General features: G+C 57.9%; 1 protein-coding gene across 8 annotated transcripts in view; it reads left to right on the top strand.

Annotated features, from left to right (window-relative positions):
• MEF2D (myocyte enhancer factor 2D) overlaps positions 1-18,340 on the top strand; it is a 34,739-nt gene that overhangs the window by 1,613 nt on the left and 14,786 nt on the right. For 4 of the 8 annotated variants that reach the window (XM_042255539.2, XM_027976412.3, XM_027976411.3 and 1 more), the window contains exons 1-3: positions 185-482; positions 16,860-17,050; positions 17,664-17,867. In XM_042255539.2, coding sequence (XP_042111473.1) covers positions 16,997-17,050; positions 17,664-17,867 — 258 coding nt within the window. In that variant the 5' untranslated portion in view covers positions 185-482; positions 16,860-16,996. Of the gene's footprint in view, positions 1-184; positions 483-595; positions 677-1,022; positions 1,260-16,859; positions 17,051-17,663; positions 17,868-18,340 lie in introns of those variants that run through there. The other 4 variants (XM_027976410.3, XM_027976382.3, XM_027976387.3 and 1 more) reach the window with 3 other exon arrangements.

The raw sequence follows: 18,340 nt of genomic DNA, 5'->3' as shown, positions 1-18,340 counted from the left end.
GCCGACCCTGCCCGGCCCAGCCGGCCCGAGGGAAGCGAGGGGCGGGGCCGCGTCTCCGGGACCGCCCCTACTCCGGCCCCGCCCCTCCGCCCCCACGGGTTCCTCCCATTGGCCCCCCCGCCTGTCCATCACCCCCGTTCCCCCCACCCCTCAAGCTAGGCTGAGCTGTGCCTACGTCGGCCTCGACTCCCGGGGGCTGGAGGAGTTACCTTTGGAGCCCGAAAGGAGGAAGGAAGCAAAATATCAACAACAGCCGAGGCGGCTCGGGCGGTCGGCCCCGGTCCCCCGTCTGCCTGCCCGCCCGCGCGCCCACGACGGGGGCCCAGGCCCCCCGGCGCCGCCCAGGGCCCGCGCGGACGCCGGCCTCACTAATTATTCCCCCCGCCCGGAGCTGCGGCTTCCAGGTGCTGAAGAGCCCCTGGACTAGGGGCGAGAGCTACCCCCTCCCAGCCGTGACACCCTCCCTTCCCCCAGCGGGGCCGGTGAGTAAAGAAAAATAATGCGCCTGCCGCTTTAAGAGGTCCCCTCCCCCACCCCGTCCTGAGGTTGGGGTGGAGGGTGGTCTAGACCGTCCCCCTGAGGGGTGGGATGGGGTGGCCTCCTGGGCTGGGAGGAACTCGCGGAGCGGGCTCTTTTCGTGTAGCGTTGGTGGGAGATTACATGGGGGACTGTTTGGGTGAGGGAGTCGGCTGACGGGGACAGGTGGAGTGGGCTGTAATTCCCTTGGGTGTTGGGATCGGGGTGGGGACGGACGGCTTGGGGGCGCGCCGGTCTGTTGGTGTCCTGGGGTTACGGCGGACCCCCCAGTGGTCTGGGAAGGGGCGCCATCCTCAGAAGGGGTCTCCGGTGACAGCCGGGAGCGACTGACATTTTAACAGCCGGCCCTCCCTCCCTCTCCCTCCTCGCGCCGCCTGTTCCCTCCTCCTTGGCCCGAAATGGTGCAGAAGGGGGCCTGGGAGGGCGGCGGGAGGGTGGGGGCGGGGGGAGCCGCAGCTGTTTGGGAAGCGGGGGAGGGAGGGGGGGATGTTGTTCAGATGACACCGGGGTGGTGGGTTGGGGAGTGTGTGTGTGTGTGTGTGTGTGTGTGTGTGTGTGTGTGTGTGTGTGTGTGTGTGTGTGTGTGTGTGTGTGTGTGTGTGTGTCCGGGGCCCGGGCTTGCCCGGTGCCTGTGGAGTTGGGACGCGGAGTCACCGCGGAGGTGGCCACGCAGGCCTTTCCTTGGGACCTCCTCGCCCTCTTCTCCCGAGACCCCTGATCTGGTTTGTCAGTAGACCCAACTGGAGAACCCCCGGCCAGAAGTTTGCAGCTGTCTAACATCTGGGCGAGAGTTCTCCAGTCGCTTTCTTCACCTATGGCAGGCTGAGCTGGGCTGAGAGTGGGGGTCTAGTCAGTGTTGGGGGGCTTTTGGGGACGGAGGGCCACGGAGACTGAGATGCATCTAGTCTTTTACTCCAGTGCCAGCCACTTTCCTGTCTGGTTTGGTCTTACAGGCAGGGTCTCCTTTCCCCTAGGGATTCAAACTAATCTCTCAAAGGCCTCCTGAGGTCTCTCCCTAATGAAGGGAGGGCTCCTGAGTGTGGGTACCCTTGGAACTACAGACTAGGTTATCCAGGTTTGTCCTTTGAGTGGGAGGCTTTCTCTGCCTCCTTTTAAGCAGCTCATTGTTGATGGGTTGGGGGAGGGTACAGTGGGTGGATCCTGTGTCCCCCTTTTCAGTGCCCAGCCCCCTTTTGAGGTCTCTGTAGCCCTGGTTTCTTTGGTTTGGGTGAGTGGTCCTCCCCACCCCTTCCCCCCATTCTCTCTGTGGGTCTTCTAGGCAATTCAGGGCCCAGCCTGGACTATGGGAAGTTTAACGTCTGGGGCGGTGACCTTGGGCTGCTCTGGCCTCGAGATAGCAGGGGAGCCCAGGCCAGCAGGAGATTGGGTGTTTTGAAGTTAGGGAGCTGTCCACCTCCCACTCCCCTCCAAACCCGCAACAGGGAAGTCTTAGTAGTCAAGGAGAGTGTTGAAAAAAGCACATGTCAGTGTTCACAGATGTCCACCCTCCTGTGGCCGCCGGGTCACACCCGCCCCAGGACTTAGCCTGGCTGTCCCAGCTCCCACGGCATGCCTGGGAATGAATTTCCTTCCTGTGGTTTCCCAGTGTGTTGGGCAGAAGATGGGGGTGGGGTGGGATCAGTATGAAGGTGGCTGAGTACCCGTGTATATAGAGTGATTGGGGAATCACTGGAGTTCATGTGTACGTCTTTCCCCAGCAGACATATGGACCCTTGGGTCTCAGCAGTCGTTTTCTCTTTGTTGTAACTTCCGTGCCACCCCTCTCCCGACACTCCCGGTAGGTGTTTGTATATTTGTGTGTGTGTACATTTGTAAAGAGAAGGGTTTCTTGTTTCTCTGTGGGAACGGGGAGCTATTACTTACACTCCTTCAGAGGCCAGAGAGGTTGTTTTTTAAATCTGAGGTCACACAGCAAGTCTGTGTCAGTGCTTTAGTCCTGCCACCATGCTTTCAGGCATGGCTTCATCGCAGGGAGAGACCACAGGAAGGAGGACTTGGTCCTTCCCCTTGGAGGCCCTGGTCCAAGGGGAGAAGCAGGGCCCTTGTAATGGGGGATTGGCATGGGAGGTTCTGTCCGCTCTCGCCAGTGCCTGGAACACAGTAGTGAAGGACCTGGGAGTGCTGCCTGTTGTGCCCCTCCTCTGTACCTGCCGTCCCTGCACTGGGGGAACCTGGGCTTCCCCACTCTGCCTCTCTTGGCTCCTGGCTCTTCTCATAGGCTGGGAGATATGATCGTCTTTCTGGCTGCTTGTTACATAATCTCTCCAGAAGGTTTTTTTTTTTTTTAATCTTTCCTGGTTTTTCCTGGGAGGTGTGATGAGGGGAGAAGGCAGAGGGTAGACTCTTCAGGTTGGGGCTGGAGAACCGATAGTCAGGAGGCTGGAGGAGGCCTCCTGGCCTCCGAGAAGGACAGGAAAGACGAGGCCTTGGGGTTAGGCCCTCAGTGATTGTGGCCTAGCCCCTCCTCCTCCCCGACTCTGCCCTGGGAATGTCTCTGCGCTGTGGATTTTCCTGGCCCTTGTGCCCCCAGAGAGGCCTGCCTCTCTGCTCCTCCTGTCAACTGTCTTCTGGCCAGCCAGGCCCCCGCCCTCCCCGTTTGGCTTTGGCCCAGAATCTCAGTGCTCGCCCTGGCCTGGTGTGGATGGGACCCTGTGTTGGACACTTTGCTTCCCACTCGTGTGCCTCTGTGGACGGGAGGTGCCAGAAACGAATGGGTGGGCCCAGCATTTCTCCCCTAGCTGTGCTGAGAGCCAGGCCTCCTGCCTCCGTGTCTCTCTGGTCCAGAGCATGGTGGCCTTACTGGAGAAGGGGAGTGGGTGGGGATGGGTAATGCAGACCTCAGCTCTCGGGAACAAGTCATAGCTGGTGTTCACCCGGGTTCTGGAAGTGGGTCTGAGGATCAGACCTGGCCCTCGAACCTCAGCTCAGGTTCTGGGTCTTGAGGCACTGTGCTGACAGGCGTGCCCCACCCCTTGGGATCAGGGCTGGGGCTCTCCGGGCTCTCAAGCCAACTGGTTTGAGGCAATTATCTGCCTTTTAGAGGGAAGGAAGAGATGGTGGCGGGGCCAGCGTAGCCTTAGCATCACTGTAATCGCTAGTGGCTTTTACAAGCCAGTCATGGGGCCGGAGTCTGGCCAGCTGTCTGTCCTTCGGTCCCAGTTTGGTGACTTACTCATGGGGTGAGGGGGAGGCGTCGGGCACAGGTAGTTCTCTTCTGGGAGCTGAACCCCTTTCTGTGTGGCAGTTGATGTCCCCGTCTGTCCACAACTTCAGCAGGCAGAATGGAGCTTGGACTTCAGGAAGGACTTAACAGTGGAGGTGGGCGAGGGAGAGAGCACAAGCTCCAGCTGGGCCGGAGAAAGACGGATCTCAGAGTACTTTCTTCTCCAGTGGCTCTTGGTGGCTCTGCTGAAAGGCCTTGAACTTTGGCCTAGTGTGGATGGTGCTGTTTGGCTCCTGGAATATTTATCTTCTCTTCTCCCGCGCTGCCTGGGACTGCAAGTATCCTGAGGAGAGTTTGTCCTGGACTTGTGGGATGGCTAGCCTCTGGGCCCCTTTCCCCTGGCAAGGGCGGGTGAGTGGGGGTCCTGTGGAAACTAGCATGCCCGGATACATCTGGCAGGTCCATAGCGTTTAATGGCACACATGCATGGAGGTGTGCGGCACATACACACGGGTGCGTCCACACCCCTGGGGCCACTGCATCCGGTAGGGGCTGGGGGTACTGAAAGGCAAAGATAATTAGAAGATCAGAGACTGGGAACAGGGTGAGGGGACTGGAGGCCAGAAGGCAGAGGCATGGAGAACCCTAAAGAGAGGAGTGTTGAAGGGAGCTTGAGGGATTGAGTCTAGAGCTAGAGCATGGCGTGTTAGTTGGAGAGTCCTGGCTGACTTCCATCACTGCCCCTTGCCCACCACTCCATCCCTGCCACCATTCATCCCTCTGTGGCCCTGGCTCAGCCTACCTTGGCCCCTCATGCTACCCACATGTCCTTGGGTGAGTCCACTTTGCAGATGTACGGGAGTTTCACCTAGCCTTGTGGTGAGCAGAGCACCTGGGTCTTTGGGTGGTTTGTCACTGGTCTCTGTTGCACTCCTCACTCACCCAGATAAACAAGGCCAGTCCGAGGTATCGAGGTTACATCTGAGCCCTCAGGCATCTCGGGGCTGACCCCTAGCCTGGGCGATCCCCAGGGCCCTTTGCATCTGATTTCCCCTTTTCTCGAGGCTGTGTCCACAACCTCCCCTTCCTGGGGGGCCTAGCCATGCTTCTGGCTGATTTCTCTAGGATGGAGGTGGGCGATGTGTTCGCTGACTCTGCACGAGACCCTGAGAGCTTGGGACCGGGGGATGACAGTTGCGCCTCCTGTTTGGTCTCTCTCCCCTGTGTTGTAGGCTGGGAAGAGAGGGACTTGTCTGGAGCTCTGGCCTGTTGCTGGCCTCACCCAGGCGGGACCATATTTACTCACTTAAACTCACCCTCCCAGCCTCCCAGGAGGCTCCAGGCTCTAGGCCTGGTCACTGACCTTGGCGTGGTGCTCTGGCCACTCCCTGAGGAGTTAGAAAGGCCCAGGAAGCATATAGAGAGGGAGCTTGTTTTGCTCCGTGGTCAAGAGCACTTTACCCTCAGGCAGTACCCCACTCACTCTGTTTTCCAATATGCTTTGGAGACCAAAAACTAAAACTTTTGAGATCCCTGGGGACTGGAGGAAGGAAACTTGCATTTGTTGTTTCCCTGTGTGCCAAGCTCTGTGCTGGGCATGGAAACATAGGAAGATTCATTTATTTCTCACACACCGTTTCGTTTGTCGTTTTCTTTGTAATTAGGGAGACTGAGTAAGAGATTTAAGTGACTTGCTCAAGTTTTCCCAGTTAGGAGTTGCTAAGGGCTTTTGTCTGAGATTAAGGGAAGGATCCTGCCCGCAGGAAGGGCAGTGGAAAGGAAGGCCCAGGGAGACCTGGGGGTAGGAGGAAGATACACTGAAGGGAAGGACCAGCCCAGTAGGATTCCCTGACAGGAAGGCAGAGGATCAGGATCTGGTGGCAGGTGGGGGGTGGGGGGACATGCTTTGGTGCCCTGAGAAGGTCGTCTGATGGACTGTCAGGGGGTAAGGTCCCCAAGCAGGGCCATGTAAGCAGGAATAGATGGCACTCAGACCCCTCCTGGGTACCGGCTAGTGCTCTCTAAAGCCGCCGTATGAGAAGGCTGAGGAGAGAGACTAGATCAGGAGAGAGCTGAGCCACAAGAGTCCTGGGCTTGTGCGAAGGGTGAGAGGCGTGGCTGACTTGAGCCTGATGGTAGGGAACCTGCCCCGGAAGGAATGTGCTGTTGCTCCTGGGAAGGGAGACCCTGCCTGCTCTCAGTCCGAGCTGTGCAGGGAAGCGCTGTGCTCAGCAGTCAGCCCACCTCTGCCACTTACTCCTGGTGGCCTTGTACAAGTCCCTGCCCATCTCTGAGTTGGTTTCCATTTCTGTGAAACAGAGATGCCTCCCCTGGGGAAAAAAAAAGGTTAAAAGGTTCCATGGGAAAATGTGTGGTACTCAACACAGAGTGGGTGCTTGGAAAGTGGCTGTATCCTTTCTTCCAGACGTCAGCTCCAGCCTGGCCCTGGACCTGCCTGCTAACGCCATGGTCCAGAAGGCGGGGCAGGGGCACACTGTGTCCCAGGCAGGAACTTGATGTGAGGGGGGCTGAGGAGGGCCCCGAGAAGACCCAGGGGTGGGCTTGGGAAGCTGAGCCCAGCTCTGCCCTCCCCGTCCAGCCATCTCCTTGTCTCAGAACTGTCCCCTCCTCATTTCACCCCAGAGTGTTAGCAGATCCCTCTGGCTGCTTACTTATCTCATGATTTCCCTTCCCCCACCCCTGCCAGCAAATACTTGGGATTGAGGGTTGGGAGAATGAGGAGGAGTAAGAGAGAGCTGATGCTCAGACCTCAAGGGAAGACCGACTGCAGGAGTGGGTGTGGGTGGGGAGAGGAGGGTTGGTCTCTTTGTGGAGTCTCCCTGCTCCAGTTGGATCAAGCAGCACGGAGGTGAGGGGATGGGGCAGATGACCTCAGACCTTTAGAGCCTGTGTGTTTTGACGGTTGGGGGCAGACCTGGAGGAAGGGCTGGTTTTGAGAGTGTTGCCTCAGGCCTTCCCAGTCACATCTCTGGGCCCCTTCCCTCCACCCCCCCACAGCTGCCTGCCCTTCTCTGCTGACTCCCCTGTGCATACCCCGTGGGGCCCAGGCTGAATGGGTGGGGACAGGTGTCCTGGCCCAGCTGTTCCCTCTTGTCTCCCCCACCTGTCAGCCCAGAGGGTGGGGAGCTGACAGGGAGCAAGAGAGGAGGAACCTCTTGGCCTCCTCACCTGCTCGCTGGGGTGGGGCCCTGGTTGTAAAGTGTAGCTGAAGGATTGAGAGGAGACAATAGACTGGACTTCCTGCTTAGACGGAGGGTAGCTCTTGATAGAAATGGCAGAGAAAGCTGGGTATGCAGGGATCCTCACTGTCGGTAATCAGAGGGGTCTTTGTACAGTATCTTCAAGAAAGAGTGAGAAACTGCGTATTGGTGAAGGGCGTGGATCAAATCTGGGGGCAAGTGTTTGCATAGATCTGTGCAGTTACTTCCCCCGCCACCCCCCCCCCCCCCGCCCGCCGCCACTGTCTGCCCATGGGGGTGCGGGGTGCTCCATCTGGCTGGGCATCTTAGCCTCACCTGGCACCTTTCCTGAAAGCAGCAAGCTAATCCTGTAAGAGCTGCCTGGCTGGCCGCCTCGGCAGGCCCACGCAGCCGCACTGCTGCCCTCCCTTGCCAGGGGCTTAGAGGACTGTCCTTCGAGTCAGAAGGAGATCCAGCTGCCACCCCAAGCGGCCCCTTTAAATCCTCGGTGGCTTCCCGAGGTCATGATGTCTCTAGGAGGATTTGCTCTCCCTGATTGGATTGGCCTCTTTGGGGTGGGGCTGCTGGCGGTAATAGTAGGTGAGCACTGTGCATTCTCCTCCACTGCCTCCCCTTTCCATTGGAATTGGTGTGTCCAGTGTGAGGGCCCGGCCTCAGGCCCCTCCCTGCTCTCCTTGCTCTCAAGTCCCAGCAGTCAGGACATGCAATCCCTTCATCTACTTCAGCCTGAGCAGCCTTGCCCCTGTTCTGTGGATGGGGAAAAAAAGGACCCTGCTGCTTTAAACAAGGGAACAAACCAGAGTGCCCTTCTGAGACTGTACTGCCTGCTTTTCTCCACTTTTTCCTCTTCAGCTTGCTCTTCCTTTGGCCAGGGGCCCACACATCATAGTTTTCCCAAGCCCTCATTTCCATGGGCAGTCCCTCTCCTGATCTAACCATCAGCCCACCTGCTGCAATGGCAGGCAGCCCAGACCCAGCACTGGTGTCATTATGCTCACCCCAACGGCTCTCAAGCTGACCCGCCCCCAAGGCCCCAGCTGCCACTTTCACTTCTGTCTCCTGAGACCCCAGAGGGAAGTTGGGTGGGGAGGTGGAAGGTGACACACTAACCGTTCCAACCGCCCCACCTCTCCTCAGCCGAGGCCTCGCTGGCCAGGGGCCCCCCGCCACCACTCTGATCAAGATGAGTGGAATGAGCGTAGGTTGCCAGGGAAGGGTTGGCTGCAGTGGGAGGGATGGTGGTTAGATAGCAGGAAGAATTTCCTGGGATAGGAGACCACTGCTTGACTTCATTCTTTCAGGGGGTATGGCTGGAAGCGTAGGTATTATAACTGGACAAACAGAGGTCAGTTTGACCTCTTCAAGGTAGGCAAGGGATCGGCCGTCTTCTAGCTCCCGTGGTTGGACTCTAATGCTGTGGCCATCATCCCCTTCCAAGTGTTACCAGCTGCCCGTGCTTGGTCGAGTAACGTCTAACAAAGCAAATTTTAGCCGCAGAGATGTCTGTGAGTTCAAAGACAGCTCTGGAAAGTCCTCTCTGTAGTCTTAACATCTATCTTGCACACTGTACTGGGCTGTTTCCTCTCACTTTGCACTCTTGAGAGTGGAATTTAGACATGGAGACAGAAATAGAAGTAAAGGACAGTCCACCCCTATCCTACCGCTGCCCCGACCTCGTCGCTAAAGAGGGCACTAGGGCTCTTCTCCGGAGGAGCCCCAGGCTCTTGTGGAAGGATCACACTTCACCTCATCATTCTCATAAAATTCCTCTAGCTCCGGTGCTCAATTGTTGCTCGTAATTACACCTTCTCCCCTCACATCCCTTCCTGGACAGGGGACCTAGACAAGAGTGGAGGACCCTGTTGGACTGAGAGCTCTAGACAGTACCACTGGATAAGTGAGGGATGTTTTCTGGAGAAGGATGAGATGGGTGATCTGAGGTGCCAGGAACTCCACTTGGGGTCCCTAAGTGCCCAGGGATGCTGGGTGGGGGTGTCCCAGGTCCTGGAATGGGAAGTAGAAGTTGATGGAATAAGATCAGATGTACTATGCAAACGCCCATGCAGATGAGCAGGAGCGAGTCATTACTGGTCAGCCTGCTAGCTAGAGCATGAAGCGAGGCTCCAGCTCGGCTGCCAGAGCTGGCCCCCCTGATGACCGTGACAGTGACCTTGGGTCAGTCACTGCTCTAACCGGAAGCAGGTTCCCAAGCCCTGGGTTGGATAGCATTCTGTGTGTGTGAGGGGATTTGTTTGGCAGAACCTCTGCCCCCGGGGCCTGTGTGCCCCGCGTGGCACCTGCCCTGACCTACCATGAGCCTCTGTCAAGCCTTGGCCATCTGTTGTGGAGGTTGTTGTTCCGAAAGCACCCCCTCTTCGTCAGGCCTGTGCCTGCTCTCTCCTGGCCTCCACGTTGCCCTCCCCTCCTAAGCTGGAGGACAGCACGTAAGTGGGCCACCTCCTCTGTCACCTCTCCATGGTGTCACGAGAGTCCTGATCTGCCTTTCTTTGGGGCTCTATAAAGAGCATAGGAATAGAATGTCTAGGCTGGAAGGGCACTAGGGTACCTGGTCCATGCCACCTACCCATTGTACTGGCAGGGGGAGGGGGGTGAACCCTGGAGGGGGCAGTGATTTTTTCAGGTTCACACAGTGAGTTTGGCCAGGGCAGGGGCTTGAACCCAAGCACCCAGAATCCCTACCCACAGTCCCGGTATTTCCTCGGGCTGTTCATTGCCCTTCCTCACCTCTCCCTTTTCTACGAGGACTCAATCTCCTGTTACCACCCCCCCCCCCCCCAGTTATTTCTGAGGTCAGCTGCACAGGGACTAGGGTGGGTCCTGGGAGCCAGCCCAGAGGACACTAATGGAAGGCCAGAGCTGGGTGGGAAGCGCTAGAGGCTGGGGGTGGGGGTCGGCGGCTGCCTCTGTAGGGAGCCTTTGGGCCTCTGAGCTGCTACAGGAAGGATGAGAGCTAGACTACAGGAAGGACAAGCTGGGTGGGGAAGCAGTGGGGGAGGCTCAGGAGGCAGACCCTCACGAGAGAGGCATCTCCTGGGCAGGGAGCAGGAGGGCCCATCCCAGGAGACCTGCCAAGGAGAAGAGGGCGGGACGCCTAGGGTGGGGCTTGGGAGAGTTGTCCAGCGGAAGCTGGAGGGAGGGCCCCTAGCCCTGCTCCCCACACTAGGTGCTCCTCTTGGCAGGTCGATTCCTGTGCCTTCAAATGGGGCTGCAGTGCTTGCCTCCACTTAGGGCACCTGGGACCTAAGACCACCCCCCACCCCTGCCCCACGCCCCACGTCCAGCTTTCTTGGACTGGTCCTTCTCTCCCTCCCCCCCAGCCCGACAGCCCGCCCCCAGGTCCCCTGTCGGTGAGTTAAAATTAGCTCAGTGCCCAGACTAAAAATAGCCCCTGCCCAGCCCTGAGGCTGCTGGGCTGGGGGAGGGGAGTCCCCGAGGGAGGGGACGATGGTGGGAACCAGGGGTTTGGGGAGTGAGCCTGCCAAACAGTACGTTGAAGGGAGGAGGAGGAGGATGGGGATGGGTCTGGCCTGTGCCTTTGAGAGCAGACCCTAGGACTCCGGGGCAAGTGCGTGGGAGGGGCAGAGAGAATGGAGAGCAGAGAGGAGCCAGGGAGCAGTGGGTGGGGAGCTGGCTGGGCGTGTGAGAGTTGGACTGTGCAGGGTCAGGGAGGGGGGCCCTGCCTTGGCCCAGGCTTTGAGGGGAGGGGAATGTCCCCAACTCCAGGACTAGTAGGGCGTTTGTGAAGAAAGGGCTCTGCATACCCCCGAGGCTGCAAACCCCAAGACTCCTGCCTGGTCCCCACCTCTCAGTGGTCCCTGAGCTCACCTTCCCACCCGTCTTGCAGAGTCCCCACCCAGCCTGTGTCTGTGCTTAGAGAGAGTGGCTTGGAAGGTTGTGAGCCCTGGAGTGGGGCAGGAATGGAGGCAGTGCCCAGGGTGTTGAGAGGGCTCCTGGGCCTTATGCTTACCTCCATCCACCTGCTCTTACTGCCTGCCTGCCCTAAAGCCTAGACCTAGCCAGAGCCCCAAGAGCCGAGATGCTCTGTCCCAGGCCAGGTCTGGGCCCAGTCCTGGCCCCTGAAGTTCTCCCTGGCTCTCCCTGCCCTGCCCTTGTCTGTCTCTTGGCGGGACTGCAGGGTTTGGGGGCGGGGATAGAGTCCTGTCGAGTTATGCCCCCATGCCCAGCCTACGTCAGGGCGCTGTGAGCAGTTGTTGAGCCTACCTCTTGTTCTCTGCCTGCCTCTCTCTGAATCTTTGCCTCTGGTCTCCTGCCTCTCGCTCTCCTCTGGCCCTGTCTGTCTCTGTCCACCTCTGCCCCTCACTCTGCCTTCTGCTTGGCTCTACTTCTTTTTCTGTGTCTCTTTCCCTGCGTCTGTGCGTCTGTCCCCCTTTGCCACCCCCCTCTGTGTCTGCCTCACCCACGCCTCCTCCCTTGTTAGTGAGCAGGCTGCTTGAGGCCGCCTGACTGTGGGGGTGACAGGTGGATTGGATTGTCACCCCCTCCCCCAGCGCCTGCTGCTTATTTCATGCCCTGCAGCCCAGCCACAGGGAAGGGGCGGGAGGAGGGATGACAGCTGTCTCCAGCGCCTCTTGCCTTCCCCTCCAGTCCACAGCCTGCAGCCCTGAGCAGCCTGGGAGGAAGGGATGGAAGGGCCTGCTTAATGAGAGTTGCCTTTCTCACTGTGGAAGAGCAGGGGCTGAAACCCGTTGCTCTGTGACGGGGGCTGCTCACTCAGCCTCTCTGGGCAGCTGCTCCATTTTGACTTGCGCTGGTGTGGCAGCTCTGAAAGCAGATGCTCTGCAGTGCCTCCGAGCCTCTGGGCCACTGGGACGGAGGATGGATCTGGGTAGAAGGGGAGCGGGGAGGTAGGTGGTCCCCCGACAGCACCAGGAGAGAGGAGGTGGGGGTTACCTTTGGGAGGTGCCTGTCCTGCAGCTCCCCCAGGAAGGGCAGCCCTGCTGCAACGGCAGCCAGCTCCGAGAGGCTGCCCTGACCGCTCCCCCCACTCCTCCATCTGGCCCCAGGCCACCCTCACACAGGAACTGAGATAGCATCATTCTGAAACCCGAGAATGGTTTGAATATTGCTCAGGTACCAAGAGGTGTTACATTGGGGGAGGCAGGGGCCTGTTACTTCTCCTATGCCCCCTCCAAACCAAGACCCCCTTTAGGGTACACATTATATATTATTTGCACCTTCTTTGCTTGTCAGTACAACCCACATATTCCTGTTGGGTCTGTGGCCCAGCAGAGAAAACTGGTTGTCCGTGGGGTCCTCCTGGAACCCCACCATGTCTGGTCCCCTCCCTCAGCCTCTCCTCCTTGTCAAGAGTGTTGTGAGAGAAGCCTCCTGCCCTCTTTACACTCCACTAGCAAAGGCTTCTCTGCAGCCACCCTTCTCCACAGTGGGTCCTCGCCTGCCTCCCTCCCTCAGCTCAGCGGCCATCCCCCTCGTCTGTCACTCCTTCTGCCTCCATGGGGTGAGGCCCTCTGTCTGTCTGCTCCCATTACTCCCCAGTCCTGTCCTCCCAGCACTACCCAGAGTAGGTGAGTCAGAGTCAGCTGGAGCCTTTGAGGGGGGACTTTCAGTGACAGCGATGCTGCCAGCCGAAGTCATAGCTGTGCCCTGAGGTCAGGAATGATTCGGCCCTGGGGCCATCGGAGCAGAAAGGCCGTCCTGGACAACCCCCTGTCTGCATAGCAGCTCTCCACCCTCCCAAGCCTTTGGCCTCCAGGAGAAGAAGCCAAAAGCCAGGTCATCTGGGAGGGCTTCCTAGAGGAGGAGTGACTAGAGAGGGGAAGAGGAATGGGGCCGGGCTGGGCGAGGAAGAAAAGGCTCACATCTGGATAACAGATGCTCAGGCCTCTGGCTCCTGGCAGTTGGTTAGGTAATTAGGCAGAGGGCTGATTAAGGAGACCCAGGTGTTCATTAAAATTTCCCTAATTGGCTAGGAGGGAAGCTTGGACAAGGTAGGCCTCCGTACCTTGGATAGGGTCAGTTTAGGGTTCATCGTGCCCACCCAGGCCCCAGCCAGCCCTTTTACCAAAGTAAGGGCTGAGTTCATGTTCTTGCCCCCAAGCTTTCCAAGACTCTGCAGCAACGTAGAATGGATGGATAGCAGAAGGGGAAAGAGGAGTACAGACTGAGCCTGCTTTATGGGAGCCTCCTGGTGAGATAGCAAGAAGGACTGCCCGAAGCGGGGGCATCTTCTCCTCGGGCAGGTAGCACAGAGGTGGGAGTGGCGATGGGGAAGGGGCGACGGGAACCTGGAGTTACGAAAGTGCCTTGGACTGCCTTGGCAGGGACTGGGGGTGGCTGAGGCCTGGGCTGTTTACCCGGCTCTCCTTCCTCTGTCAGCCGAGGCTCAGTGGGCCTCGGTGCCTTCCCTGTCTTCTCAGTCCTGCTCCCTCTTGCATCCCAGCTCCCCCAGCATGAGGCGGGGGTGGGGGGGGGCGTAGGAGATCAGCCAGGGAGCTGGTTGCCAGGCAACAGTTGCCTGAGCAACCCCATCCTCTCCATCTCCATGTGTTCAGGGCTGCTCCTTAGAAGACTTCAGAGTCTCACCCTCTGTACCAACCAACCTGAGGGTAGGGAGGGTTGAGGACTGAAGTGGCAGGGGTGGTCGGAGGGTAGATGGTGTCCAAACAGGCAGGCTGTTGGTGCAGCTGGGAGAGGAAGAGTTGTATTTCCACAGAGCACAGACTGAGGGGAGCTGGTCCTGCAGCAGGACTAACAGAAGTTATACCTCAGGAAGAACTTCTTTCAGGGCCACGGCAATAAAACAGCCCTTCCTTCCTTTCAACAGACATCTCTCCTCTGTGAGCTCCTCTTCACAGGGGATAGAGTGGTAAAGAATACAGACATGGTTCCTGCCCTCATAACGCTTCAGTCCTGTAGGGGGGCCAGGCATTAAACAGAAGCATGGAATTATGATTATTTACATTCATGATAGGGTTCCGTGGTGGCTCAGCTGGTGAAGACTTCGCTCACAATGCAGGAGACCTCAGTTTGATCCCTGGGTCGAGATCCGCTGAAACAGGGATAGGCTACCCACTGCAGCATTCTTGGGCTTCCCTGGTGGGTCAGCTGGTAAAGAGTCTGCCTGCAATGGGGAGGACCTGGGTTCCATCCCTGGGTTGGCAAGATCCCCTGGAGAAGGGAACGGCTCCCCACTCCAGTATTCTGGCCTGGAGAATTCCATGGACTGTATAGTCCATGGGGTCGCAAAGAGTCATACACAACTGAGCAACTTACACACACACACACACACACACACACACACACACACACACACACTCACTCACTCACAATAAGTGCTAGAAAGAAAAGATTAGAATACTGTGAGAGTCAGTAATTTGGGGAGGACCTAAGGAAAGAAGTTAGATTGTAGGAATGACTTTTCTGAGGATCATGAGAGCAAAGAGAGCATGGGCCATAAGCTGAGAGTGGTTATATCTCAGCAGAAATTTGCTGGTGAACAGAAGGTGGCAAGAATGAGATAGTAAAAATAGGAGAGGGACAGAGGTGGATGCTGTAAGCCAGAGGAGGGTTATGGTGACTGCATTTACCAGTCTGGATTGGGGTTTTCAAGGCTAGATCAGAGAGTCCTGTTTTAAAAGCCCTCTTCTTGAATAATTAAATTTTAAGAAAGCCCTCCCTTGCCCTCAGTATTTCCCTGCCAAGCCCATACCACTGAAATTCTGGAAAATATAGCCTTTGGGTTGCACTGGAAGGCAGAGGAGCTGAAATCCTTGGAGTAGAGCCTTTACAGTGTTTGGCAGAGGTTGGGGTCACAGGCAAGGGATGGGATGGCTGGAGCTGGTTCTGGGTCCCGATGTCGGCTCAGCTAGCTCAGGGTTGACTGGGCTGTTGTTGGTGATGTCCTAGGGCATGCATGAAGGTGGACAGTAGAAGGCCCAGGGCCCACGGAGCACCCTGAGGGTAGGAAACCGGGGAAGAGTGTTTGGGGATTTCTCCCTGGGAAGAGAGAGGGAGAGGTGGAGGGTCCTTCCTGGAATGGAGAGGGAGCTACATTGTTTTCGAGAGATACCTGAACTCAGCAGAAGTGCTCTTCCAGCTAACTGAGCTAGGGAAGGCCTGAGGGAAAGTCCTGGTAGTGGGAGAGAGTGGGGAGGGATATTCCTGGCTCCTTCCAAGTCCACAGAGTCCCTGCCGGCCCTCTCTGCTCCCCTCTGTGGCCAAGGCTGAACTTTCGGCATCTGCTGTGGAACCCAGGGGGCCACAGTTGAGTGGATATGTAAAGGCTCCAGAGAAACTCAGCAACCACTGAAATGGGGGCTGGGGAGGGGGTTCCAATGACACCTCTGTCCGGGTTGGGTGGGGGAGATGAGAGCCCACCCCCCTGGACACTGGTGAGCTCTCCCGCAGGGCCTCTGCGGAAGGGGAACTCTGGAGGAGGGCTGGCATGTGGCCAGGACTCCTCCCAGGACCCTTTCAGAGTGGCTTTAGGAGGCATGGGCCCCCTGCCACCGTCCCCCACTGCTCCATCTCTGGAATCACAGAGCCGGAAGGGCCCTGGGGTCATCTTGTGCCTCCATCCTGGGCCCTTCCTTTCCCCGCCGCGCCCACCCCCACCCACCGGTTGGCCTGTTAGAGCGCTGTCCACCCCCAGCATGCACCTTTTCTGGCTCGAGCATGGCTGCCATCTCTGTGCCTCCGACCACCCATTACCTCATGTTGTTCAGTGTGGGGCTCTGTTTCCCCTCCCGGCTCTGGAACTGGAGCTCCTCGAGCAGTGGGCCGTGATGGGTTTGTAGGTGCGCAGAGACGGGGGTCCCTCTGCCTGGCGCCCGTGTCCCCTGGCTGCCAGCAGCCTCTTCCTGTGTGGCACTCATCTTATATTTTCTCTGCTGCTTGGAGTTGAGCCAGTCTGGGGGGCACTGCTCTTAGTCTGAACTTGGGTTCTAGACATGGCCCATTCCTCTAGAGCAGGAGTGTGTAAACTATGACCCATGGGCCAAATCTGGCCATGCCGCCTTTTCTTAAAAATCTAGTTTTATTGGGGCACTGCCACACGCATCCTTTAATTGTGTTGTCCACAGCTGCATTCACGCTGCAGTGGCAGAGTTGAGTAGTTACAATGGAGACTATGGCCTGTGATGCCTGAAATACTTATGATTTAGCTTTTTAAAGAAAAAATCACAGACTTGTGGTCTAGAGGGTTTGTTTGTTTGTTTGTTTAAAGCAGCAGAATCCTTTCTTCAAGCCTGAAATTCAGGCCAAGGCCCACTGAGCAGAACAGATTGGTGTCCAGGCACCCTGGTTGAGGGGGAGAGGGCTTCTGCTGCCTGAGCCCTGCTCTGGGTCTGCAGGCTCCAGGGCTCCGAGTCAGGTGTGAGCCCCACTGCTCTGGACCTGCACTGGCATGCTCTTGAGCCAGGGGCGCAGACACACTGGCGTTCTGGTAGCAGGTACCCCGTGTGAGCTGTTCACACTCTTGGCCTGTGTTCACTCGGCCCATTCTCTGCACCAGGCTCCATACGGGAACTGCCATCCTTGGCCAGTGGGGCAGCCGGGGAGCCCAGGTGTCTGTTCTGGGAGAGCTCTGGGAAGAAAGGAAGGCCTGAGGCATTCTCTAAGACCCAGACCCTTGGAAGTCAGGGAGGTTCCTGAGTGTATTCTGTCTGACCTAAAACCTGAGGGCAGCTGTGATGGTGTGGGAAAAGCCTTTAGCAGAGTCCTGGGCCTGAGTGAATTCTAGCTCGTGCTTGGCTGTGGCGCGCCATCGCCTCGTTGCCACCATTTCCTCGGTTTGTGGATGGGGCTCAGATGCTGCCAGCCTCTCACAGGGGTGCTGTGAGCCTGGCCGGGGTGCCCAGGGAGCTGGGCTGCGGGTTGCCTCGGCTGACAGTCCTCTTGTAACCCTCCCCACCCAGGAGGCTGTGCAGAAGGTGTCCTGCAGACCATGAACTGAGCGCTGGTGCAAGACCGTTCATGAGCACAGTGTAAGGTGTGCTGAGCCCGCCACCCAGCAACCCCCTCCCTTTCCTGGCACTGAGGATCCCCAGAAAAGATGGGGAGGAAAAAGATTCAGATCCAGCGAATCACCGATGAGCGGAACCGACAGGTGAGGGCATCCTGGAGCCCCACAGAGTGGTTGTGGGCAGGGAGCTGGCCTCTGCCTCCACTCCTTCTAGCCACTCCAAAAAGGCTTCCTGGAATAAGGGGGCTCTAGAGTCTGTTATGGAAGGGCAAGGGCTGAGTTGGGAAAAGAGGAACCCCCATCTCCCTGCATCTCTTAGAGTCTTGTGTCCTAGAACCCTAGGACTCACCTGCTGCTGCGGCCAGGCAGACCTGTGTCCCTCCCATATTCAGCATGCAGGCCTCAGAACATGCCCAGGCACTTCCCCTTTCACAGGATGAATCCCTCCCCTCCTCCTATCCCAAGGGAAGAGCCTGGAAGCTCTTGTCTTCTCCTTCCCTAACCTCTTCATAGCCTCCAGCCCAGAGATGTGGAGTTCTGTCCATCTGACTTCTTTTGCCATCAGTAAATTGGCTCCGGGCTGTGTCTTGGCCATGTGTTGGCAGAGAGGTGCTGACCTGTTCCTTCCCCAGACAGGGGCTCCTAAGAACAGGGCTGTGTTCCCCTGAGGCAGGGGCTATGTCCAGCGGCCTGCAGGTGGGACTTCTGGGCAGCCCTTGACTGAGCCATACCTGGCCGCCCACCCACCCATCTACAGGTGACGTTCACCAAGCGGAAGTTCGGGCTGATGAAGAAGGCGTACGAGCTAAGCGTGCTCTGTGACTGCGAGATCGCGCTCATCATCTTCAACCACTCCAACAAGCTGTTCCAGTACGCCAGCACGGACATGGACAAGGTGCTGCTCAAGTACACGGAGTACAACGAGCCGCACGAGAGCCGCACCAACGCTGACATCATCGAGGTGGGCCGCGCGCAGACCCCGCCCCCGCCTGCAGCTGCACACCCCACGCCCACACATGTGCACACCTGCCCCGTGAAGCCCCTCACCCATGTGCACACGCAGAATAACCCACATCCTCTCACACAAACCCGGGGAAGGAGGAAGGCAGCAAGGTAGGAGGGCAGCAAGGTAGCTGTCAGCTGGGGCTGCCCACTCAGCCCACGCCCCCCAGCACCCTCTGAGCCATTTTCCTCACGTCTGTCAGGTGTAGCGTGACGTCTCTGCTCTGTCTTCTCTCAGATTCTCTCTCTTTTCTTCCTTCTCCATCTTTTGATGTGCTCCCGCCTCTGACTCTTTCTCTCTCTGTCTCGTTCTTTGTTTCCATCCCTCCTGCTCTGTCTTTGTCCCTTTGTGGGTCCCTGTGGCTCTGTTTTCTGTTTCAGAGAGAGCTGACCTGATGAACCATTAAAGGACATGGGCTTAGGAGTCCAGCT

The sequence above is a fragment of the Ovis aries genome, chromosome 1 (genome assembly GCF_016772045.2).
Source record: "Ovis aries strain OAR_USU_Benz2616 breed Rambouillet chromosome 1, ARS-UI_Ramb_v3.0, whole genome shotgun sequence".
In the NCBI taxonomy this organism is placed as follows: Eukaryota; Metazoa; Chordata; class Mammalia; order Artiodactyla; family Bovidae; genus Ovis; species Ovis aries.
This window is presented reverse-complemented; position numbering and strand designations above follow the sequence as displayed.